Source organism: Cryptomeria japonica, chromosome 5 (genome assembly GCF_030272615.1).
Source record: "Cryptomeria japonica chromosome 5, Sugi_1.0, whole genome shotgun sequence".
Lineage (NCBI taxonomy): Eukaryota > Viridiplantae > Streptophyta > Pinopsida > Cupressales > Cupressaceae > Cryptomeria > Cryptomeria japonica.
The window spans coordinates 927,201,167-927,227,842 of record NC_081409.1 but is presented as its reverse complement, the minus strand read 5'-3'; the positions used below and the strand labels follow the sequence as shown (position 1 = coordinate 927,227,842).

Sequence of the window (26,676 nt, the reverse complement as noted above, 5' to 3'; positions counted from 1 at the left end):
CTATCTTGAGCTGTCCCCATAGCATTGCAATGTTGAAAGGGTTTATTGTCAGCCGATATGGAAATCTCCTATCCATTATATGGGAATTTGACAGATTGATGGTAGGTTGACAGTACTGCTTGCATTTCATGTATCCAATGACGACCCAATAATATATTGTATGCTAAGTCTATGTCTAAGACTTGGCACATAGTGTCTCTTTGTATTGGTCCTACCTAAATAGGAAGTATCATTGTTCCCTTGGATGATCTTTCTTCATCATCATATGCCTTGATGGTGATCTCTTTGTTTGGATCAATAGACTATTCAAAGAAGCCTAATGCACGGATAAGTTTTAAGGTACAAATATTGAGACCACCTCCTCCATCTATTAATACTCTTTTAACTCGGTGTTTGTAGACTAAAACTTCAATATGAAGGGGAGTGTTATGTGGATGACTCAGAGAGATATTATCATGTTCAGAAAACGTGAGATTATGAGGCCCTGTCATATGAGGCACCATGACTTGAAATTTATCAACGTCCAGATCTTAAAGCACATTTGTTTCAACTAGAGCTTGTTCCAAGATGTCCTTATGTTTCAGCAAGAGTTTGAGTAACTTGAGTATGGATATCTGAGAAGGAATTCTCCGCATTTGATTTACCAAATCATATTGAGTCTTGGGGATAGTGGTTGATGTTGATGTAAGTCTTTTCAAGACATATTTTTGAGCTCTGGTTGTCAAATTGATTGATGTATGGTCTTGTTTGTCTTTGATCTTTATGACATTTATTTGGTTATCATCCTTTGATATGTGATTGATAGTGTTGTTGTATAGATGATTTATGCGAGCTCCCTGTATATCATTTGATGATGAAGCTCCTTCCTTGTTGTAATTTGGAAGAGGATTTTTAAAGGCGTCATGATCACCATTTGTTTTGAGACCATCAACCATTAAATCACCTCTATCGATCATATCTTGAACATTATTCTTAAGCCTTATGCAATCATTTGTGTGATGTCCTTTGTTTTGATGAAAATCATAGAAATGGGAGTCATTCCTCCAAGGTGGTTTGATCTGGGGTTCAAAGTTGTTTATGGTCAGCAATGTGATAACCTTGTTTGCCAAGAGTTCGCAAAATGATGATTCTAAGGATTGCCCCAATGGTGTATAGATGCATCTATTTGGGAAAGTGTTGGTGTTACCCCTTTGATTTGGATTAGTCCCTCTATTAGTGTTGTTGTCCTGGGTATTGTTGTTGGTTTAGGTATTGTTGTTGGTGTTTAAAGTTGAAGGTCCCTGATTGGTATTTTTCGGATAAGTGTTAGTTCCTTGGTTAACACTTTTTTGATTCTTGTTAGCTTGTAGATTACCTGACAAATCCAATACTGGTTGTTTGGACTTCATATCATTAGCATTAGTTCCTCCCTCATTAACAACATTTTTGTTTCTAGTCCAGAATCTAGATTTGTCTAAAGTGTTGTTGTTGTTTTGGTTGTTAAAGTGAGTGTCGGATGAATTAGATCCTTCCTTAAATAACTTCAATGTTCCTTTCTTGATGCATGCTTCCTCTACTTGGATTCCATTTTCGATCAACTTGGCAAAAGATGGTATGCACTGGAGCTTGAGTAGATAACTCATCTCACTATTTAGATTGTCGATAAAGATCTCCATATTTTCCTTTTTAGGCACATCTCAAGGATACCTCAAAACCATACATCTCCAACATTAAAGAAACACCATGAATGTTTCAATGTTTTTTTGTTTGGTATTACATACATCCAACATGGTGATTGCATGTTGAATATTTTAGGAGTATTATGTGATAAATTTGTTTACCAACTAACCAAAGGATCTAATGGGAGGTGTAAGTTTAGACAACCATGTTTGAAATGTGCCTCTTATTCACTTGACATGTTCGGGTTGATTGGGCTAGCCTACACCAATGGAACAACAAAATGGAAGATTGCATCAAAGTTGTGTTGATGACCTGATGGAGTTGTCTTAGGTGGTCTGGGTTGGCATCGGCTATCGAGGGTTCTGGTCTAGAGTTAAGCTGGTATCTGATGAAGTTTCCTTAGGCGATCGAGTTGATATTGGCTATTGGGTCGACGTGATGAAGACTACGCCAGTGTCCCGATGAGTCCACTTTGCTTTATCTCAGAGTGCTTCGCTTATTGGGATAGCATTTTTGGTCATGTGTCGATGTCCTGATGAAGTCCGCTCTTCATTATCAGAGATTGGAGTAACATTTTACATGCTTTACTGATGACTCGATGGATTTGCCTTTGGTGATCGAGCATCATCAGTTGATCAGTTTTACTATTTGAAAGCTATTCTGATGGGCGATAGAGTGGAGACCGACTATGGGAGTGAGATCGAACCGAGATCCAAAAAGGTTAACTCTTGGACACTAAGAGTGCGATTGTCAATGTATTTGAATACGAACTGACCTGACCCCTTGTTGCATCTGGAATAATTGATTTTCCATGAATGTAGACCGACGAAGGCAAATGGTTAGACTTCAAGCAATTGGTGCAGTTGCTCAGATGAACCATCGACCAGTTTGGTATTTGAAGCCAAATGAGAACCGAATGTAAGGTTACGAGTGATGATAGCCATTGAGTATGTTGTAACTGTTATTTGAGTGTTGTATGTTACATTTGGAATGACTGTTATGCCAGAGTGAAGAAAGTCTGCAGACTAGACTTTATTGTATTGTTTTTTTACATACTGTAAATAAAGTCGATTATCTATTGGTGGTGGGTTTTTCTCCCGAAAGGGTTTTCCCACATTAACTCTGTGTGTTATATCTCTGTGATTTTTATTTGTGTATGCTCTTGCTTGTGCCATATTCTGTAAATGTTGAAAATTTGTATACACTAGTCTGTTCTCCGTTGCAAATTGACATTAGGGAAGTGAATTTCTGCACTTGCTTTCCTTACAAGTGGTATTACAGCTTGGCCCTTTTTGTTATCCTTGTTGGGTAGGGTTGTTTTATGTGTCAATTCTGTTTCAGTGGGAGTCTTGTAGAGTGTCTACTTGTTTTATAGTTTGAGATGGCAAGCACCTCAGGGTGCATAAACATGGAGAAGTTTAATGGTTCCAGTTTCAAACTATGGAAACTCAAGATGGAAGACTTGTTGGTCGATAGATATCTCTAGGGTGTTGTGACTACAACTTCTAAGCCTTCAAGCATGAAGCAAGAATATTGAGATCTAGCCAACTGAAAGGAAAGGGGTCTAATCAAGCTATGTCTTACTGATTCAGTTATGTTAAACATCCATGAGGAGAAGACTGTACATCTTCTCTGGAACAAGTTGGGAGATATTTATCAAGGCAAATCCTTGGTGAATAAACTTTTCATGAGAAAGAAGTTGTACTCTTTGAAGATGGATGTAGGAGCACAATTGGAAGGCCACTTAAATGCATTCAACGTGGTCCTTACATAGTTAACTTATGTTGATGTGTCCATCCAGGAAGAAGAATGTTGCATGTTGTTGTTGTGTTCATTTCCTAACTCTTGGGAACACTTAGTGATGGCTATCAATAGTACTATGACCCAGTTCAAGATGGATACTGTGGTAAATAGTCTTTTGTCAGAAGAAATGAGAAAGAAGTCTTTTGAGATGATAAAAGATGCACTCTTTGTTCAAGGAAGACCAAAGGACAAAGACAAGAAGAAAGGCAGTAAGTTCAAGTCTCAAGAGAGATTTAAATCTCTAGGCAAGAAGTTAAAGGTGAAGTGCTAGAACTGTGGGGAGAAAGGGCATATCCAAAAGGATTGCAAGGAAGAGAAGAAGAAGAAGTATTCTGACACCAAATCTTCTCAAAGTGATGCAGATGCATTTGTACCAGCCCTAGTAGTACCTACCTCAGATGACACTTGGTTAGTAGATTTTGGCACATCTTTTCACATGACCTCCCGTAAGGAGTGGTTCTCAAAATATGAACCGTGTGCTGGTGGAAAGGTATATTTGGCCAGTGATTCTACGTTGGAGATTGTAGGGAGAGGCAGAATTAAAATTCAATTCCTAGATAGTAGAGTGAAGGGGATCAATAGAGTTCTTCATATACTAGGTCTGGCAAGAAATATTCTCTCTGTAAGTAAACTTAATGATATTGGAGTACAAGTTATATTTGTATCTAGTGGTTGCAAGATGACTAGGAGTTCCATTGTATTGGAAAAGGGTGATCGTTTTGGTACTTTATATAAGTTAAATGTTTAACCCATATGTTGTAATATGGCCTATGAAAAAGTCAGCTAAGACAACTGTAATGATGCATAATGCTAATTCATTGGAAGGTAAACTTCCTGCTAAGAAAACAATGCTCTCGCATAATAGGTTAGGCCACATAGGTGAAAAAGGTTTAAACGCCTTGAAGAATAGGAATCTGGTTGAAGGTCTGGATGATTGTAGTTTTGAGTTCAATTTCTACAAACACTGCATACATGGAAAACATAACTGTGTTTAGTTTTATTCCAATTCTCACAAGTCTTCTAATATTCAGGATTATATTCACTCTGTTGTGTTTGGTCCAGTGGATGTACCTTCTTTGTCTAAGTCTAAATATTATGTATCCTTTGTAGATGATTGTTCAAGAAGGGCATTTGTGTACTTTCTTAAAAGTAAATAAGAAGTGTTCAGTCGGTTTAAAGAGTTTAAGAACCTTGTTGAAAATCAGACTGGGAGAAAGATTAAATGTTTAAGAATAGATAATGGCAGTGAATTTTGTAGTGCAGATTTTGACAAGTACTATGTTGATCATGGAATCAAGAGACATAAGATTGTACCTTACACTCCATAATAGAATGGAGTTGTAGAAAGGTTGAATCAGTCTCTAATGGAGAAAGCAAGAAGCATGTTGAGCAGAGCTGGGCTAGAACAAAAATTCTAGGCTGAAGCAGTTGCTACAACATGTTACTTGTTGAATTGTTCTCCTACTTCAACATTGGTTTAAAAAACACATATGGAATCATGGTCTAGTAAGAAACCTTCTTTAAGGCACCTTCATGTTTTTGGTGCAAAGGCATATGCTCATGTGCCTGATGTGAATAGATCTAAGTTGGATAACAAAGTGGTGAAATGTATCTCATTGGCTATGGAGTTGGTGTGAAAGAAAACAAACTTTGGAATCCAGTGGCTGGTAAGGTTGTGTACAATATAAATGTGATTTTTCATGAGCTGAAACCTATGTCACTAGATCGTAATATAGAAAAGAAAGGAGAAGCTGAGGTTGAAATTCCTTGAGCCAAAGAAGAATCTCTAGAGATACCTGAACATGAGGAGAGTTCAAGCAGTTCAAGTAGTTCTGAAGAAGAATGTGATGATGAGCCTCCTGTGGAACCTCAAGAAGCCTCAAAACCAGAGTTGAGAAGATCTACTCGAGAGAGGCGAAAACCAAATAGATATACACCTAATAAGTACAATCACTCTATGTTGAATGTTAATTGTGCTTATGCTTTACTTGTAGATGTTGATGAGCCTAGGACTATCAAAGAAGCAATTGAAATTCTTGATTCAGATTCCTGGTTGGAAGCCATGAATGATGAAATGTCATCATTGGATAAAATGGAACTTGGGATTTGGTGCCTCTGCCTAAAGGCAAAAATCCTATAGGCTGAAAATGGGTGTTTAAAAAGAAGTACGGTCTAGGTGGTAGCATTGATAAATACAAAGCAAGACTGGTTGTAAAGGGGTATTTGCAAAATGAAGGTATTGACTATGGGGAAATCTTCTCTCCTGTAGCTAAGCTAACATCTATTAGATTTCTCTTGTCACTTGCAGCTGCATATGATTGGGAGATTGAACAAATGGATGTGAAGACAATGTTTCTTCATGGTCACCTTGGAGAAGAAATTTATATGTCCTAGCCCAAGCATTTTGTGGGAAAAGGTAAAGAACATCTAGTATGCAAACTCAAGAAGTCCTTGTATGGTTTAAAACAGTCTCCCAGAATGTGGTATCAAAAGTATGATACATTTGTTTTGTCTTTGGGATTTGTGAGATCAATGGTTGATCATTGTGTTTACTATAAAACTGATGGTGATAGGATTATTGTCATAGCTTTGTATGTAGATGATATGTTGTTCATAGGAAACACAAAAGATATGATCTCAGATTTAAAATCTCAACTTTCTATGAAATTTGAAATGAAGGACTTAGGACTAGAAAATTACATTATGGGAATAGAGATAAAAAGAGAAAGATCTAAGAGGAAAATTTGGCTCATCCAGAAGAAGTATATAACCAATGTTCTTGTCAGGTTTCATATGTCTGATTGTAAACCATGGGTTGTTCCCATCTTGCAGGGAACTAAGTTGTCTGTGCTTGATAGTCTGAAATATCGAAAAGAGATTGAAGACATGAAAAGTGTACCTTATACAAGTGCTATAGGTAGTCTGATGTATTCTATGGTCTGTACAAGACTAGATATTTCCCAACCAGTGGGAGTACTTAGCAGGTTTATGTTGAATCCAGGGAAACCACAATGGGATGTTGTAAAGAGAGTGTTTAGATATCTGAAAGGTACTTCAGACTTTGCATTGTGTTATCATGGTAACCTAAAGGATTCAAATAGAACTCTCAGCATTTGTGGTTATACGGATTCTGATTGGGCAGGGGATATTGACAGTAGGAGATCCACTAGTGGATATGTTTTTGTCTTGAATGGTGGAGCAATTAGTTGGATGAGCAAGTGGCCAGTTGTAGTCACTTTGTCCACTATAGAGGTAGAATACATGGCAGCCACACATTCTTGTAAAGAAGAAGTCTAGCTTAGGTGTTTGAGTTCAGATATTGGCTTTGATGCAAGGCAAGTTGAAATATGCAGTGGCAGTCAGAGTGCCATATGTTTGGCAAAGAATCCTACTTTCCATGCCAGGTCAAAGCATGTTGATGTTCAGTATCACTTCATTCATGACATGGTGGAAGATGGAAAAGTTTATCTTAACAAGGTAGACACTCTGTAATTTGTTGTAGATGCCTTAATGAAACTAGTGAGCATGCACAAGTTCAGGTGGTGTTCAAATGCTATGGGTCTTGATACCCATGTTCCTCAGTAACATTTGAAATGGTAATCAGTCCAGTGAATTGCTCGTCAAGTGGGAGTTTGTTAGAAATGTGCCTCTGATTCACTTGACATGTTCGGGTTGATCGAGCTAGCCTACACCAATGGAAGAGAAGAATGGAAGACTACATCAGAGTTGTGCTGATGACCTGATGGAGCTATCTTAGGTGGTCTAGGTTGACATCAACTATCGAGCGTTCCAATTTGGAGTTAAGTCGATACCCGATGAAGTCTCCTTAGGCGATCAGGTCGCTATCGGCTATTGGGTCGACGTGATGAAGACTATGCCAATATCCTGATGAGTCCGCTTTGCTTTTGTGTTGGAGTGCTTTGGTTATCGGGATATCAATTTTGGTCATGTGTCGATGTGCCAATGAAGTCCTCTCTTCGTTATCAGTGATCAGAGTAACATTTTACATGCTTTACCGATGACCCAATGGAGTCGCCTTTGACAATTGGGTATCATTGGGTGATTGGCTTTACTATTTGAAACCTATTTTGATGGTTGATGGAGTGGAGATCGGCTACAGGAGCGAGATCGGACCGAGATCCAAAAAGGTTAACTCTTAGATACTAAGAGTGTGATTGTCGGTGTATTTGAATACGAATTGACTGACCCCTTGCTGCACGTGGGATAATTGATTTTCTATGAATGAAGACCGATGTAGGCAGATGATTAGACTTCAAGCGGTTGGTGCAGTTGCTTAGATGAACCATTGACCAGTTTGGTATTTGAAGCCAAATGAGAACCTAATGTAAGGTTATGAGTGATGATAGCCATTGAGTATGTTGTAACTATTATCTGAGTGTTTTATGTTACATCTAGAACGATTGTTATGATAGAGTGAAGAAAGTCTATAGACTAGACTTTATTGTATTGTTTTTTGACATACTGTAAATAAAGTCGATTATCTATTGGTGGTGGGTTTTTCTCCCATAAGGGTTTTCCCATGTTAACTCTGTGTTATATCTCTGTGATGTTTATTTGTGTATGCTCTTGCTTGTGCCATATTCTATAAATGTTGAAAATTTTTATACACTAGTCTGTTCTCCCCTGCAAATTTTAGGGAAGTGAATTTCTACACTTGATTTCCCTACAAACCACTCCATTGTTTTCCTTCCCAAACTTCTTGGGAATATCCTCATTAAGTAAGTGTCATCGTGAGAAAATTCTAAGCTTATGGTACAAAATTCCTGAACATGATAGCATGGATCACTTTTACCATTGTATTTGTCATATTTTGGTACATCTTAATTTGGGGGAAAAGGTATCATGTTTAATCTCCTATCAAAGGGGTAAGGACAAATTTCATCCAAGGAGTATCGCACTATGGTCCCCTATTGCATGTCCTGCATTTGTCTTTGCAACATTTGAATTTTTTACATAAGAGCGACCAATGGTGCATTTGTTTGCCGAGGGAGAGCTTCTTCCCTTTAATTATCCCTAGTTCGGGCATGGTTGTTTTCAGGTATGTTATGTTGTTCAGGTATATTATGTTGTTCAGGCATAATTTCAGGGTCATGTGTTTCTTCTTCTCTCTATTGTTCTTGATAGGCATAATTTCGAGACCTTGTCCTAAAAATTTATTCATCGAACTTCCTTAAGTTTTTAGTATCAAAATCTTCAGGAAGTCTAACTCCTTTGCTAGTTACATGAGCATATATTTTTCCTTGTCAACTTCAATGAGTCTTTCCATGAGATTTTGGAATGAGGGGTTTTCTTGACATTCTTGGAGAAGTTCCTCAGTGATCTCTGTATCTCCTAGATTAGTATAATCAAAAGGGTTGGATAATCTACAACCCATACTTGACTCTGGTTGTGGCTCTATTTTCTTGTTTCTTTGAGAGAGAGTGACAACAGGCATCTAGTAAAAGCTTTCGGTGATAAAGGGGATAAAATATTCTTCTTCTTGTTCAGGGGTTGGTGGTTCAGGTTGAGCTGCGTTATAAGTGATGTATAATTGTGAGAATAAAGCAAGATTAATCTTTCCTCCACAATTCAAGCGTTGGTTGAATGCCACTTTATGAATGTAAGCTCTACTTCTTCAGGGTTCTTTGTCAAACTCATTTGATTTGCCTGAAGATATAATCGCATATGATGCAAGAATGCACGATGTGATTTAAAAATTTGGTGATTGATATAGAGAAATTTATTCCATTTGGCAAATTTTTTAGAATTAGGTTGTCTCTTCTTCAACTCACTTTTGTGATGAAGACATTTTCTTCTCAAAATATGAGGAGTGGTCATACATGAATGATCAATGATTTCCTTCGATGTTTGGATTGAGATACTTCATTTGAAAAATTCAAGCTTACTTTATCAAGTAGAGGTTTAGATTCGCCCCCATGACAAAGTGTGTCAAATGATATGGATAAGAGTCTCTCGATATGAAAACTCGATTTGACAACTTAAGGTTTAAAATTGGTATGTTGTTTGTTTGATAGAATCCGTTTAGATGGCGGACCTTTTGATCAATGTGATGGTACTACTTGATTTTGATTGGATAAATTTTTATCTCTAGCTAGTTTTGGATTCGACAATTTTGTTCTAAGGATGCTTGCTTGATTTTTGGAAATGTTTTCTCAGATGATTTGGTTTGGATCTTGACTGGTGAGTTTGATAGAAGTCCCAAAAGGGTGTTTAGGACTGGTAATGAAATTTTCCGAAACTACCTGGTTCACTCTCTGTTTTTCTATGTTTTAATGATGCGCTAAAACTGAGACTGGATGCGCTATCTGATGATCTAGATGCTATAGGAAATTCCCAATACGCTAAGCTTCCTATGTTACACGCTAACTCAGAGTTTGAAAACTGATTCTGACTAGGAAGATTATGCACTAATATGTCTCATTTAAGCGCTGTTGTTTGGACTCAAAGCGCTAAGTTATGCTCCCTATGCGCTATACTAATGCTCGAAAGTGCTAATATGGTTACACAGAGTGCTACTAAAATGTTTACCAGTTTGATAATTGTCTGTGTGCTATTTTGAATGATGAAAGTACTAAGTTATGGTTTGCATGCGCTAGAATACGGTTGATATGTGCTAGGAGGTTGTTCCTACACACTAAACTACACTAATTGCTTTGTTGTTGGATGCTTTAAAAAAAATTCAACACTTGTTTGTTTTAATGGATGATTTTCTAAAAGTAACTTGAAAACACAGCATAAAAGAAGTAACCAATTTTTCTTATGCTAAACAAATAGTGTATGTTCTGCGAGGATGTGTTCAAATACCCAATGTTTTCACAGGTTTGGATAAAATTAATACAAAATCAGATAGACTCTTTATTCAAGAATCGTCAACAATACCATAGCCCACTAGTCTCAATACTCCATCATCTCAAATAGCTATGTCACCCCCTCGGGGGCACCCATTTTTTTGCCTTTTGCTAGAAATTAACCCAAAGTGAATTGCTTCACAATTGAGTAGTTATCTTGGGAGATATATGGTGAGTAATATTGGGGACAGATTCTTCCCCACCCTTGCACTATGATATTGAAGATGTTTGGATACTAACTCAGCTCAAAGTTTCTATTTGTAAAGTTTTTAATCAAGGTTCCTATTCAATCTTTAGTGATAAACTCCCTCGGGAGGCTTCCCAACCTTTAGAACAAAGGCTTTACATATCGTAAAGATATTAGGGGAAGGCTAATCGTTGAGCAAAACCATTGAAGGGACTTTTGTCAACCTCCACTTTTGATTTCAGTGGGTTGGAACACTTGGTGATAAAGTCATTTCCCACTTAGGTCATTCCCCTCTCAGCAACCATTTAAATGGTGCTCTAAGAGCAACTCAGGAGGGCAAGCCTGCTAAAGGATGTAAATTCTTGAAATGAAGAAAATATAAGAGTGGTTTGGCTTTTTGATCATCCAATTAAGGGGAGAGCATATACCTTCCACTTTCAAGACATGGAAAACAATGGTTCTTTTTAGCCTTCAAGACAATGTTTTTTTCATTTCTAGTTGGAGATTTTACTCCAAAAAATCATGGTGTTATTTTTAACCTTTCATAGCAAAGTGTGTATTTTCCAAAAAATTTGAACAAACCTGGTCAACAAAGTAAATCGTGATTTGGTCAACAAAATTTAAAGTCGATGGGGGAAATCTTTCCCTCTTTGCTTTGCATAAAGTGAAAAAAATGAGGTTCTTTTTCCTTTGCAAAAATAGCCTTGATCCTTTTAAACACCAAAGGAAGGTGAAGTTTGTTCTAACCTTGCTGAAAGTAAATTTGTTTTCTTCCTTTTAGAGCTCCAAAAATGAAGTGTTTTTCCTTTTCTAACTTGCAAGAAAGCAAAAGTGAATTTTGTTGTTCTTTTTACCTTGCAATAAAGAAAGATGAAATTTCATTTTGAACACCAAAAAGAAGTTTGAGGTTCATTTTAATCATCCCAAAATGAAAACATGAGGTTTATTTTAACTTGTATAAAAAGGGAGAGTGAATTCTTGTTAACTTCTTTTGAAAGAAACTAAAAAGATAAAACTTCTAAACTAGCTCCTTCCCCTGCACAAAAAGATTAGAAACCTACGCAAAATCTGTCAGCAATCAAATGTTATTGGGGGCTTACAAAAGCCTAAAATGATTTTCCTTAGTTACAAATTTTTATTCTCTGGTAACTCTATGTGCTACACTATTGCACCAATGCACTATAGGAATACACATACGCACAAAAAAATAGACCCTGTGCGCTAAGCTGATCACTGGATGTGCTAGACTAGTTTCTTAATGCACTGTGATTTTACAGTTGTCAGTCAGAAGTGTTATGCGCTAACTTAGGTTCTCAAAGCACTAATGTTAGGGTCTAATGTGCTAAACAGTGAGCGAGATGCGCTAGCAAACGGTTTTAAAGCACTAAAAGAAGGCTCCAACGCACTAACTCTGTCTTTTCACGTACCTACAATATCACTCCTACATCAAAAATGATATGTTTTATGGGGTTATGCCCCACAGTGGGCACTAGAAATGTGTGCGGGAAAGTGGTAAAAAGAAACAAAAATTTCAGTTTCAAAAAGGGTCCACACACCAATGGGACTCTTGGTGCAAGTTATGGAGCTATATTGAATAGCTCAACTCCCCAAGGGACGTTCCATTGTTTTCTATCTCACGGGATCCCTCAAGTCAATGTCTTTGCTCTCAGATCACTAAGAAAAGTGACTTCAGGAATGACAACTCCAAGAATGAGGGATGCTTGATCAACTTAATATGAATGCATTCCTAGTCATACATGATATTAAATCTAATATGATTTAAACCAGGATGGATATGATGATAAGATAAAAGATTAGTAAAACCTATCCTAACATGATATACTAGTCTAATATGAGAAGGCTATGATAATGGAAATGCTTCTTAAAATGCTTATTAAGATGATTTCTATTCAAAGAGAGGCTAAATGCTTGATTTAAAAATGATTATGGATTGGTTGCGTGAAACTTGGATACTTAGTAAAATGTCTATAAGTTTGATACTAAAGACTTGGATGATGAAAATGAAGAATGAGAGCTCTATTTGTAGGAAAAATAGGGTAATGGATGGTCAAGATTGGATAATCTTAACAAGGGCTAGGATTGAAAGTTATCAATTCATGTTCACAATTCTCACTAATCTTAATAAGACTGCTAGAGAGGAGATGTAAGAAACATTAAATGCTTGAGAAGACATGATGGTTACCTTAGAAGATAAGGGTTAAGGTTAGGCTAAGGTTATCCATTGGATAAAGCTTCTGTAGTACCCCTGTTCTAATCAATTTCTAATCTTGGTTTAATCTTGGTCAGTTTATCTTAATATAATGTTATAGTCAGATGTTTGATTTAATGCATAGCTGTTGATGTGGTTTTCACACTGGTTGTATGCAAGTTGTTTAGTATTCCTATTTCGTGGTATTAATATCGGGCTAATGCTTTCATTAAGTTTATATATGTATGCATGTATGACTCTTGGTTGCAGGGGATTTTAGGTACAATGCCACATGAGTGCGAGGTTCGTCTTCACCTGGATTTGCAGTTTTGAGTGTACCTGTTTTATCCTTAGAGTTGGATTAGGTGGTCGTAAGACCCTAGTTGACCATAGTCATGCTCAAGTGAGCACTGTTAGTCGTTGTCGGTATTCCCTTTTGGTTGGGTTTGCAAGTCGTCAGTCTGGTTGACTTTCTTGGTTTGCGTGCTTGGTGTGTATGGTTAAATTGATTAATTAGTCCTTAGTATTTAATTTGATTAAATATGTGTTTGTGCATTAAAGATTAATGGACTAAATTAATCGGGATTTCTTTATGTGATTTATCGTTAATTTGAGTTGCTTGATTTAAATTGCGAGCAAGTTCAATTAAATGGTTGATTTTGAATATTAAGTGTATTATGTTTATGCCTATGAAAAGAAAGATTTAATTTTAATTGCAATAGAATTAATTTTATCTTCTTGGCATTTTTGAAATGGAAAGGTTAAATTTCAGTTGAGTGAGAAAATCAATTTTAAATGGGAAAAGCAATTCAATTTATTGATATAGTTGGAAAAGAATTATTTTGAGAATTATTTTAAATAAAAAATTTTAATTCCAAAAAAATGAAATTTTGGTCAACTCTTCCTTATAACCTAGACTTTTGGAAAATTTTGGGGGATGGATGTTTTGGAAAAATGTTTGTTGGAAAAAAATTTTTGGATGAAATTTGGGGGTTTTGGAAGGAGAAGGAAGGTTTTTGGGAGCTGCAGATTGGGGCTCTTCAGCAGATCTTGCCAGGAATGCGAGATCAGGTAGGATCTATTTATCAATTTAGTTATTGTTTAAAATAAAATAAAAATGGGGGTTTGAATGTTTTCATGCTATCTTGGTTCCAAATTTTCCATTGAATGCCAAGATTAAGATCTGTTGTGGTAATTAGTAAGTTTGGTTGATTGCTTGTAATTGTGTATGGATAATGAGTTCCTCTTTGTCTCAAATTGGTTTTGGAGAGGTTTTTCAATAAATTCTCTTTTTATGTTATTTAAGGCTATTTGTTTTAAAAAAAGGGGGTTTTGTTGTTTAGAAGGAAAGTTTAAAAAAAAACAAAAAAAAACCCATTCCTATAATTTAAGGAAAATAGAGTTTTTGGGTAAATCAAAATTTTGGTTTTTAAAAAAAAAGGGGGGAGTTAATTATTTATTTCGAACTTTTATTTAAATCAAAATTTTTAAGCTAGAAATGTTGGATTGGGGTTTGGAGGGCGGGGAGCGGAGCTCCACCCACCTCCTCCTCCCCTCCCCCGCGCTCACGCTTGGTAGCTGCTCGCGGTGGCCGCAGGCTCACTGCAGTGGCCGCAGGGGCTGCGGTGGCCGCAATGGCGTTGCGGAACCTGCATCCCCCGCCAGTGGCGCTGCCCGCGTGGGTTTCCCTATGGCTAGGGTTTGGGTCGCCCAATCCTCCGCATTGGGAGGTGGGCCCAGCCTTTGCCGCCCCCTAATAATATATTATTTTTTGTTAGTATTTAAAAATGTTTTTTTTTATGTATTTTTTTTTATTATTCAAAAAAAATATATGTATAATATTTTAATATTATTTAATGTTTAATATTTCAATTAAGTTTTTGATTATTAATAAATCTTGGCATTTGATTAAAAATTCAAGTATGAGTTGTTATTGATTTATTGTATAATGTTAAAAAAAAAATACAATAGTTAATATTCAAAACTCATCTTATTTTAATACATATTTTGGTAGTTAAATACTTAATTTGTCACTTTTGTATTAATTATTAATTTGTTATATTTAATTAATCGTGGATTATTAAATATATTCATTAATTAATAGTTAATTTTAGTAACTTTCTTTATATGCTCAAGGAAACAATTTGTTAATCTGGGAATGGATTGTCTTTATTTGGCTTCCCTGAATATGTATATTCCTTGATATGTTTAGTGTAAATTGGTTCTGGAAAAGACAATTTGTAGGGTTTATTTTGAACCAGTACGTCAATGAGATTTTAATTGAAGGTTAAATATCTTAATTAATAGGTTGGTTGTTTAAACTATATTCTTGAGAAAATTGGTTAAAGAACTCGTTATGGCGTATTTTTGTATGATCGATGCAATGAACCTTAGAGAGTTAGAAAACTAAGGCAACTTGTATCTAAATGAGGTAGATAACTGCAATCTATTATAGATCATGTAGAAAACTTGATCGACTTTTAATGTTTTGATCAATTCGGAAAAGATTGTATCTGCTGAATATTCCTATGCGAGTTTAATGTCTGTATTCACTTTTGCTTATGTAATGGCAAGTCGTGCTTGTTTGATAGGTCCCTGTCGTATGAATTTACTTGGGGTACCTGTTTCAGTCCTCGGTTCCAATTTGATTGTTGTTTTGTGGTAGTGTCATATTTGGTCATATCCTTTGTGTAGGTGTCGAATGATGATTCATGTTTGACCAGATGGTTGTTCCCTCCTTCTTGAACTCCGTTCATCTGACCATATCTATTCCTTGGTTTTTTTTTGAGGTCGTCTGAGTTTAGTCTAGTGTCGTATGGGAAAGTGGCTTTCGATTGAGGGCCACGCCCAAAGTGGCTGCTGGGTAACCCGTCAAAAGTGAGTCTAATAAGTGATAACCTAACATTAGATTAGAATATAATCTCTAAGTAAGATAATTGTGCCTCACACATGGGACGAGTGCTAACATAGACTCGACATGCTGTGAGAAGGCCTGAAATGGCAAACCATCATCCTTGTCTTCACGAGAGGATGTGTGGGTCCACATGAGGCTTGGATGGGCTGGAGGTTCGGATTAGGTTGCCAGGGTAACCCAGTGTATGGGGCTGGGACCTATGAAGACCTGCCATGGTAACCATACCAGGTTGTGTGATGACACTTGTCCCTACGTTCGCTAGTGTGTTGTCATTTTGTCCTGTTAGGAGCACGTTTGTGGGTCGTCCTTTTGTCTGTACCCTTGTGAGTACTTGGTTTCATGTTAGACCTTGGGTGGTGATGACTCAGTTTTGTGGATGCTCCAATGGACCTTTGTATTAGCTTTGATTATGTTCAGCTGGATCCTTTTCTTTTCAGGGATCGTTTATGTATTTATTGACCGATGCGGTCATTTGTATATTGATTATGTTTTGCCTTGATGGCCGGATTGTAAATAATGAGAACCTCATGTATTTGTAACTTTATTAATTATCTGAGGGGTCTTGCAGTTGAGAAGACCCGGAGATGTAGCCCTTTAGGGGTGAACTCCGAGATCATTATGGTGTTATGTGATGTTATTCTCTTATGTTTCCCTTATTCAACTTTATCATGTATAAATAGCTTATGTTAGAATGTATAAGTGGATAGGATGGAATTAACTTTAAATGCTTATATGCAGTCCTTTCTTGAATGTCGTTTTGATCAAATGCTTAAGTGGTTTAGATGAGAATTATCGTAGATGCATGTATGCAATCATCTTTTAAAATGCAATAAATTGGAATATGGAAGAATGTAACTTGGAGTAATGGAATATATCCAGTTGTTGTTAAGGAAATTAAGTATGCTTGAAAAGATCTCATATGGTTATGATGAAATTCTAGTGTGTTAGAATATTAGATGTATGGCTTGTATTTTAATGAAAAGCTTGAATGAAGATTATGAATAGATCTTAATGGATGAATCTTTGCTTGTGATTTATATTTCCATCTTCTAAAAGAAATTATCCTGATTAAGAATTATCTTGTTATTAAGATAAGCAGCTTATTGGATTAGTTGTGTGAGTTATGTGAAATGTGTAAATTAAGTAATCATGTTGGGAAACTCTTTAGGTGTTAGTTGATGTCTTCCGCTATGTAATATGAATCTTTGATATCTTGTTGTATCTTAATGTGGTGTAACTTAAAAAAAAATAAAAATTATTGCACTCTATTCTTGTCTTTTGGCTTTATCCCTTCGAGGTTTCCTGGCGGGGCATTACAGCTTCTACCCAAAGGATAAACTCTTATGCAAGGGTTAAACGAATAACCATGGTCAAAGCAATGAATGTTTGATGAGACCCTTGGGTTATATGAGGGTTGAGTTAGAGAGAAAGTCTCTAATGATGCAAGAAGGTTGAGTTAACCATTAATGGTTAGGAAGACTTTAAAGGTTAGCTTGTTGAAGACATAAAGCCTTTAATGGTTTTCAAAGAATTTGAGGGTTTGAAAAGTGACTTCCCTTTGCCTAGGGATGTGACAATATTTAGGAGATGGATTAGGCTAATTTAGAGGTGATTAGAAGAATCTAGAAGGGGGTTTAGAGAGACAAGTGGGAGATCTAGGATTTTGCAAGTGGATGGAGGGGAATTTTAATTAAAATAAATTACTTTGTTTCAACAAAAATAGATGCAACTTGCATTAATACAAGTGGGAGATTCAAATAAATAAATTAGATTTATTTATTTGCAAAGATCAATTTAATTAAATGTAAATTTAATTAAAAGGAGAGAAAGGGAAATTAATTAAATAAAGTGATTTATTTAATTAAAGGCTATGAAAGGCTTAGGTGAACTCAATTAAATAAATTGAGTAATTCATTTAATTAAATAGATGAGTGTGAATAATTTAATTAAATAGAATTTAATAAAATAGAGGAATGAGGTTAAAATGAATATTAAATATTCACTTAGAAAAGTGGTCATTTTTATATGTCTACACCTACTTGCATCAAATATGCTTTATTCATTTGGGAAAACTAACAATATCATAGGTGTTACAACTATCCAAGTCCATCATCTTAATAACTACATTTTCTTGCATCCAAGACTTACTTTCCTCCAAAGAGAGACCCTCCATGTAGGCTCTACAGTCATCATCGAAAATGGAAATTCGGAGGGCTATACCTATCAACTTGATTTTTTTTCCATGTGGACCTCCTTAGGGTATGAGTAGTGGAATCTTCCTATTCATCTTCCTCTACATTCTCATTCTACACATCATTTGAACCCTCTTCTTCTTGTTAGTAAATAATACGTCAATATCTTGTCCCTTTAATCCATTTCCTACATTATTGATCAGTTGAACTCAGAGTGAGTGGTAGTGGAGAGGTGAAGGTGGAGATATAATTAGTATTAAATAATTAAAAATAATTTAATTAAGTGCATGAGAGGATAAAAAAAATAAAATTAAAAAATTATTTATGTTTAGAAGAAATATATTTAGAAAAGTGATTAAGTAAATAATTTAAAGAATTCATTTAATTATAGAACACTTAACTAAATAAATAATTAAAATAATTATTTAATTATAGGAGACTAGAAGAAAATAATTAATTAAATAAAAAAATTATTTAATTAATGAGAAAAGACGAAAAATATTAGAATAATTAAATAATAAAGGTTATTTGATTATTATGTGCAAGAAAAATTAATTAAAGGATAAAAATTATTTGATTTATGTTTGGAAGAAATTAGAATAATTAAATTATCTTTTTTTGAATCACATGAGTAAAAATTGTATTCAAATCGGGAATACATCATAAGGAGAAATGCCCAACCCAAACAAGCCTCAAAATCAATAACCAAACTAAGCATGGAAAAGGGAAGAAAATACAAGAACATACAACACCACAACCCCATTATCCATGAAATTCCTTATCAATCAATTGTTATAATGTAATAGAGGACTCTAAAGCAAGGTGCTCCAAATCTTTGGTATTCCAATCTTCGAACTCCTCAAAAGCCCATTTAGTCAAACAGATAGAAACACCATTCCATTCTTGTGGGATGTGAGTGAAAGAGACTAAATTCAACTACCTATCCTAACAATTTGTTGAGGTACCAAAGCCAACTTTCTAATTGACAATGTCAAAATTTTTCTTGTTCAACAAATTAACTAACATTTGGTAATCAAACTCACAAATAATCTTACTTCAACCAAGTAAGAACCCCTATTCCATAGCATACAAAAGAGCCAATGCCTCTATAAGATTATTGGATTTCTTTCCCTTGTAGATGGAAAATAAGAAGAGAGATTCTAAAAAACTATCTCTACCTACTCCTCCAATACCAGCATGACCAAATCACCTCTAATGGATCCATCTGCATTAATCTTGAGCACTCCTTCAAGGGGTGGAGTCCATTTTCCATATCTCTAGGTTATCTCTATACATGTTCCTCTTTTATGAGTCTAGAGAATCCTTGACCCAATAATCAAAGCCCTTGTGTTATTACAACATATAGAGGTTCTGAAGGAATAAACCCCTCACACTTAGTAAGAATAGTTTCTTGAATCATGCCAACAGTTCTCCATAACTAAAGCACTTCTATAGTCCTACCCTTAAAAAAGTTGCAGTTCTATTTGAACTAAACTTTCTGGAAGATGAAAGAGGGACCAATAGACCAAGAAACTTTAAGACTGTGTTCCTTAGTTGAATGCCTACCCATACTTCTCTACAAATCTACAAAGGAAGAAGCATGGAGACAAGCATAATTATAGACACTCCACCAATGATGTCAAATGTTCCTAGAAAAAGAGTAATGGAAAAACAATTGTGAAAATATTTCTTCACTATTACCAAATAGGACACATCTATATGGTCCCTGAAACCCTCACTTGCACATGTTATCCCAAGTAGGCCATCTATTGCATGTGGCTAACCAAAGAAAAAAAGTCATTTGGGCTAGGCAAATTTGTTCCACACATTTTTCCACCATAGGACCTCTTCATCACCATACATTATATGGTTTAATTATTGATAACTAGAATAAATTATGTACTCACCTTTGGGATTGGGACCCCAAGATAAAGTATCCCTACCACTCAAAGTACTAAAAACTCTCCTAACTAGGGTCTAAGAAATCTACTCTTGAACCTCTACTAAAATGATCGATAACCACTCACAAGGCTCCTTTCACCTACACACCTCAAGTTCCCCCATTATTTGGAAAACTTCAAAATTCTCCACTCTAGAGCATACCACCTCAAGGAAACAATGGTTGCGACCATGAAAGTGTAGGAACTCTGATAAAATAGGGGGATAGTCATCCCAAGAGTAAAACTAGAATAAATATTCCAAACCCTTATTATAAACCCAAATTTCAATGTTTTTTTAATAAGATAGGTTCCTATTTTGAGAGTATCCCAGATTAAAGCTTTACCTTCAAAGGTCAGCTTAGTAATATCAATGCTTTCAATCCCTTTCATATATTTAGAATAAATTATCCTAACTTATGCTTGATTCGAACTAATGCACCATCACCAATAAATATTTGTAGTCAGGGAAATCCCTTTAAAGGGAAGCCTATCTCAACCCTAGACCTCCTTCAATAGATATACTCCTACTTAACCAAACTCTACTTTGAAGACCCCAAAAAACCAACCCACAAAAATTACCTCAACATAGAATCTAGGTCCCAAATGAAGTTTTAAGGACAAATTTTCATTATTCATCTGTAAATAGGGAGACCTTGAACCACAAACTTTAGAATTAACACTCTACTAGCAAGGGATACCCTGCTACTAGTCCAAGGATTGACTTTCCCTTGAAACGTATCCAATACATTCTACAAAACCTTGTTAAATAAATGCTCCAAGCTAGGATCGTGAATGCAAACACTTACATAGAAAGAGAGAGAAATATGATTCACCCAAAAATGATGTATTGAGCTGAGATGATTAACTATGTACATATGCTCTACTTATAAAGACATGAGTGAAAAAGAGAGAACCAATGAGGTGTGAGGGTAGGTACAAAGACTATACAATTTACTAAATGTAACTGACAACATGCCCAGTTCTCTCGACATGGTATAGGTAATAATAAACTCTACCTACTTACCTAGAAATGCATGATAAGACTATGTTCCTAAGTTGGACTTAGCACCTAAATAGGTAAAGACCTATTTATTCCAACACCCACCTCAAAGTGCAACTTAGGGAGAAAAATATGATATGATATGGGTCCTAGAAGTGAAGGCCATGATAGGCACTCATGTACAACTAATCATGCAACTAATATCTTATAAATGGAGGAAAAGGAGAAAATGTCATGGGACAAAACTCGTCTCTAAAAAAAGAGATATTGCAAATCATGCACAAGTGAAGTATGAAGTGATGTATGGAGATATCAATACCAATACCCCTCAATAGCTACATTCATCACAAAAATCTAATCAATAGCCCCGTAATAGGAGATAAAATGAGAGACTAAGTAACCCCATCCATAACGAATAATAGCTTGGAAAAATGGCGAGTGTTTAAGGACAAAAATCGATCCAATCCTTACAAACCAATTGTCTCCTCTTAGAAGAAACAAAACCATGTATAAATGTAGGTATGCTTCCCATTTTGGATAGGAATTGATAGAAAAAAAATCCAAATGTATGATGATGTCTCTAAAAACTGCTCTGGTGTCTCCTTCTACATGAAAGATGATGACACCACAATCAAATAAGGTACATGTCTAATAAAAAAACATGGTGAAAAATTGGAACTATTGGGAAATAGATGTAGAACAAAGTCCAAAGATGAATATAATAAGAGAATATAAATGCAATGACTATCATTAAAGAGAAGAGACAACCCATCAAATATGTCCTCCAAATTGGAAATGTGAGACCCTACAAATAATGAACCAATTTCTATCAAATAGGAATCCCAATCAAGAAGAAAAATATCTATATCTCATGCAATGATACACTAATAATGTGTACTTCAACCAACTTTGAAAGATAATAACACTCATGCTAGTCAAGAATGATGGGAGCCTCAAATGACTAGATAAGGAGTCAATGGAAGTGAACGTAGATCAATTATCTTTGAAGAAGAATCAAGAAACTTTGAAGCATGCTCATCCTCATTTGAAGTCTCAAACTACTCCAAAGTCTCAAATACCCTAATAGTACCATGATTTGCATATAACTCCCAAATATAAGTCCAAAGAGAACAAAGGCATCTAAAATCTATAATAGACCCCAAAATATCATCATCTACATGCATACCAATAACTCCTTGGACATGATCGCTTTTGCAATCCCAAGCATATTGTTGACTAAGTGTGCTAGTTAGAGGAACTAAATCATATCAATAAGTCAAAAAATTAAGAAATCAAAGATGAGTGATGATCCCATCTTGCCATTTTTTGTAGTTCTCCCTCTTCAAAATAATCAAATATAAATGAAAAGAAGACCCCATTTTTTACTATGACGATTCTTCAAAAAATGCTCAAAGATAAAGCCATCGCAAAATAAATTTCCAAAATAATAATAAAAAATAAACTGTGAAGTTAAAAGGCCAAGTTAAAACTTGATTTTATGAGGAGGGCAACATTCTAGAACCCACTAATAAAATAATGAGGTGGTGATAGGGTGGATGTACCATGAAATAAAAATTCTCCTTATAATGGCACACAACCACCAATTATCAAATCACCATTCACTAACTCAAAAAGTCCACCAAGAAAATACCAAGTGATGAATATGGGTTTGAGTTCTCAAGGGATACCAACCACAAGACCATGAGCCTAATGTGATTTTAAAAGGTCAACAACCCCAACAGACAACACATATGGGACTAAAGTCTTCTTTTAAGGCCAAAATTTTAGTGTACCATGGGACCACAAATCTCCTCCATTGAAAATTGTAGGGGTAGATGGAGCAATAAATAGCAATACACACAGAACTTACATTGTGCTGCTGCACATAAAATATAGATTTCATTACTTGTGATCACTTGATCATATCTTGCCACGTGATAATCAAACCCTTACATGATGCCTCTTTTATAGAGGTCTTTGGAATTCTCCACAATACATTACAGTCACAAAACCAGTCAAAAAATACATGAATAAAATCAGATTGATGTCGGTGGAAGTCAGTGGGAGAAATGTCTGGAATGGAGGGTGAGAAAGTTCCATTTTAATAGAATGAAGTAAATAAAATGTTCTGGTTTATGTGCAACAACACATCAACATCAAAATGTTCATGTGAGATCTGAAATGACAGAGACCATATAAAATACTCACATCATTGTTGGTAAGTATTAATTTCTACCACTAGACAAGTGCAAATAGTCAAGCCCGATATTTAAGACAGAAGCTTCCAGATTTGAATTCAAGATGTTTCTCACAGTCAACATTCTAGATATGTCCTTGCTATTTAATTCTGCCTTATCTTTAATTCTGCCTTATCTTCACAACTACTATGTTGAACAAAACATCAATGTCAACAAACCCACTATGATTATAAATAAGATGTAAGGCAAATTGTTCCTCACTCCTAGTTGACTCCAGCTCCGTAGAGCTGTAAGAGGCTGTCCAAAACAACAAAATGTAGTGGTGCATGTATTTTGTGAAGAGCTGAAGCTTTATTAGAAAGTATATGAGATGTAATATGTTGTTTTAGTCAATATAAAATGGTGTGTTTCTATCTTCTGTCTTTGACCACCTACAATTGGTATCAGATCCAATGGTAGTCATGTAGATCCTGGAGAGCCAAGGGTGTGTGTAGTTTTTCCTGGGTAGGTTGTTCTGCTATGTGTATCTGTGTGTGAGATATTGAAGTCATTGTGTGGGCAGGCTGGATTGATTTGGAGTTTGATAGTTGTATCTGTTACTCTATTTGCTTTGTCTATCTTACTCATACGTTGTGGCAAGATCGTGAACAAATTTGTTACTAGGCGTATTGGTGGGCAAGTTCAAGTTGTTTGTTGGATCGTTGGAGTTACAAGATTGTGGAGTTTGATGCAATCATTGAAGCCTAACTATAGAGGAAGTCGCTAAGAAAGGGACTATAATTGCAGTTTGAAATGTCACTACTTCGAAAAAAAGAAAAGCGTGTGGATCTGCAGAAGGAAACCTAAGTGTAACCAAAGTCATCACCAATCGAGCCGCTAATGTGTAGATCACCTGCTAAAGAAGATTGAAGCGCAACCGTAACAGAAGTTGGAGCCACCATCTTCGAAATGACATGTTAGCTCAATTGGATTCCTCATTCCTTGTTCACGTTTTCCTAGTACTTTACCTTTGTATCCCATTATTTTCATAATTTTCAAACCAACAATCATTTGATTTCCATTAATTTTAGTAACATTATCATTTTACTTTTGACAATCTTTATCACATGAGTTTACTATTCCATGCATTTTAGAAAATTTAATAGACCTCTATAAATAGAGGCAGTTGTAATCGATCAAGGCAAGTAATGCAAGTTGAAGCTTATTGTGCAGCAGGACAACTAACAATATTTATGTCTTTTATTTTGTTTTCTTCCTTATCCCTACCCACCAACATTGTGGTATCAGAGCCCATGGGAAAGGATCCTAGAGATCCTCTTCCAAATGAATTAGAGGATGTTTTGGCGCTTGTGTTACCCAAGATCTGATAAACAGATTTCTTTAATGTGTTTTGTATTATGTTCTATGAGATCTGTGAAGAGTTGTTATGGAAGTTGCTAGTTTTTTGAATGCCTATAGGAACTTATCAAAGTCAAAGACAGTAGAGCAGAGCAGAATAGTGGAGATTGACAGTGGTAAGTGGAGATTAACAGTGGACAATTACAAAGACCTCTCTAAAAGAGGCATTATGTAATGGTTTGATTATCACGTGGCAAGATGATCAATTGATCACAAGCAATGAATTCTGTTTTTTGTGTGCAGCAGTACAATGTAAGTTTTGAGTGTATTATTATTTATTGCTCCATCCAGCCCTACACTTTTCTATGGAGGAGATTTGTGGTACCATGGTACACTAATGTTTTGGCCTTAAAATAAGACTTTAGTCCCGTATGTGTTGTGTGTTGGGGTTGTTGACCGTTTAAAATCACATTCACCGCGTCTTCCTTTGTTAGTTTAGGCTCATGGGCTTGTGGTTGGCATCCCTCGAGCGCTCGAACCCATATCCATCACTTGGTATTTTCTTGGTGGACTTGTTGATTTAGTTAATGGTGTTGGTGTTGGTGGACTTGTTGATTTAGTTAATGGTGTTGGTGTGGAGTTGATCATTGGTGGTTGAGCATTTTCATTTTTTGGAAGTTTATGTAAATAAATTTATTTTGCGATGGCTTTAGTTTACAGATTTCTTCAAATTCTTTTCTTCATAACTTCAAATCATTTCTATGATTTTCGTATCTAATTCTTAATAATAATGTTATTCATTTGGCTTTTCAAAACTTTGATATGGAAGTTCTTGCAAGTTATCTCTAGATGTCTTGCAAGACAATGATCTGCTTTGACTTGAAACATTTGTTATGCCTTTTGAAAACTTGATTGATTCCTTTCAACTTTCACATACGAACTTTTATACTTGTAAAAATTCTTGATCATACCTATAATTTTCTATCAACTGGATCCAAAGCTCCATCCACAATTCATTTTCATACAACCTATCACATATTCATTATTTGATTCTCTATTCCAACACATATTTTTACTATGATTTCTCAACCCACATAGGGTATAAGGATGTAAATCCCAATATTTTTCTTTCGTATATCATTTCCTATTACAATGTGAACAATGCATACTTTCCATCACTTGAATTGATTTGCCTAAACATGAAACACCTATATCATTCTCTCTTCTACCTGCCATGTACCCAAGAGCTTCATATTTTGGCCTCATTGTTGGTTCAATAGGATTTCTCACTCCTTGTTCATGCTTGCCTAAGCCTTTACCTTTATATCCCAGTTTTTTTCATGAGATTCAAACCAACATTCATTTCATTATCATTACATCTAATAACATCATGATTTAGTTTTTGACAATATTTATCACAAACTTCGTCAGCAAAAACACACTTATCAAATGATAAATTCAAATCCTCTGTACTACACATGAAACATCACATATTAATGCCCTAGACTTCAAACAATCATTCTCATCTTTCAATGTTTTGATTTCCTTCAATTGTAAATTATTTTGTTCTTCTAATCTCTTAAAATTTTCTTCCAAATCTTCATTCTTTTTCTTAACCTCATCAAACAACTTTAATTTTTCTTCTAACTCTTTATTCTTCTCATCAAATTTAATCAATCTCTTCATTTCCAAAACATGTTCTTCTTCCAACCACTTTAACTTTTCCTCTAGCTCTTCAATTTTCTCTTTATAATCATTAATTTCATTTGAAAGTTTATATTATTTTACTTGTATCCGTACTTTACTTTTCTTCACTTCTATTAATTCATCTTTTAAAAGATCTATCTCAAAAATTAGATTTATATTTTCCTTCAACACTCGTTTGCCTAATTTTCCCATTGAAAATTAAAAAAAAAAAAAAATCCTCAATACCTTAATCAACAAATTTCTCATAAGCCAAATGCCAAAACAGTAGTTCAAATGTTCCACACAACAATATGCTCTCAACACTCAAAACGCATTCATTCAGAGAGCTTAGGAATGAGACGACATATGCTTCATCACAGTAACATTCACACAAAGACACAATAAAAATCTAAGAACTTGATAAATCATAGTTCCTCCGCTTCCAAGGGAAATCAGATCCACAAAAAAAACCCACATACAACTCAATATTCACCAAATCGAATAGCGAAAATACTAGCTTACATGTTCAACAACACTAGCTTGCTTTAAAGTTTTTTGATAGGAACCGATCTGCACACTACAACCTCCATGAACTCACCTTCTTTGATTTCCTTTTATCACTTTAGATCCACAAACATCCCTAGTTGGCTATTTCCTTTGATCAACGGTTCTCTTCTTGGA

At 35.4% G+C, this 26,676-nt stretch overlaps 1 protein-coding gene across 1 annotated transcript in view; it reads left to right on the top strand.

Moving 5' to 3' along the window:
- Positions 1 to 26,676, top strand: part of LOC131037398 (BTB/POZ domain-containing protein POB1-like) — a 68,624-nt gene that overhangs the window by 27,988 nt on the left and 13,960 nt on the right. Inside the window, exon 2 of the mRNA XM_059221223.1 lies at positions 14,325 to 14,457. Coding sequence (XP_059077206.1) covers positions 14,325 to 14,457 — 133 coding nt within the window. The remainder of the gene's footprint in view (positions 1 to 14,324; positions 14,458 to 26,676) is intronic.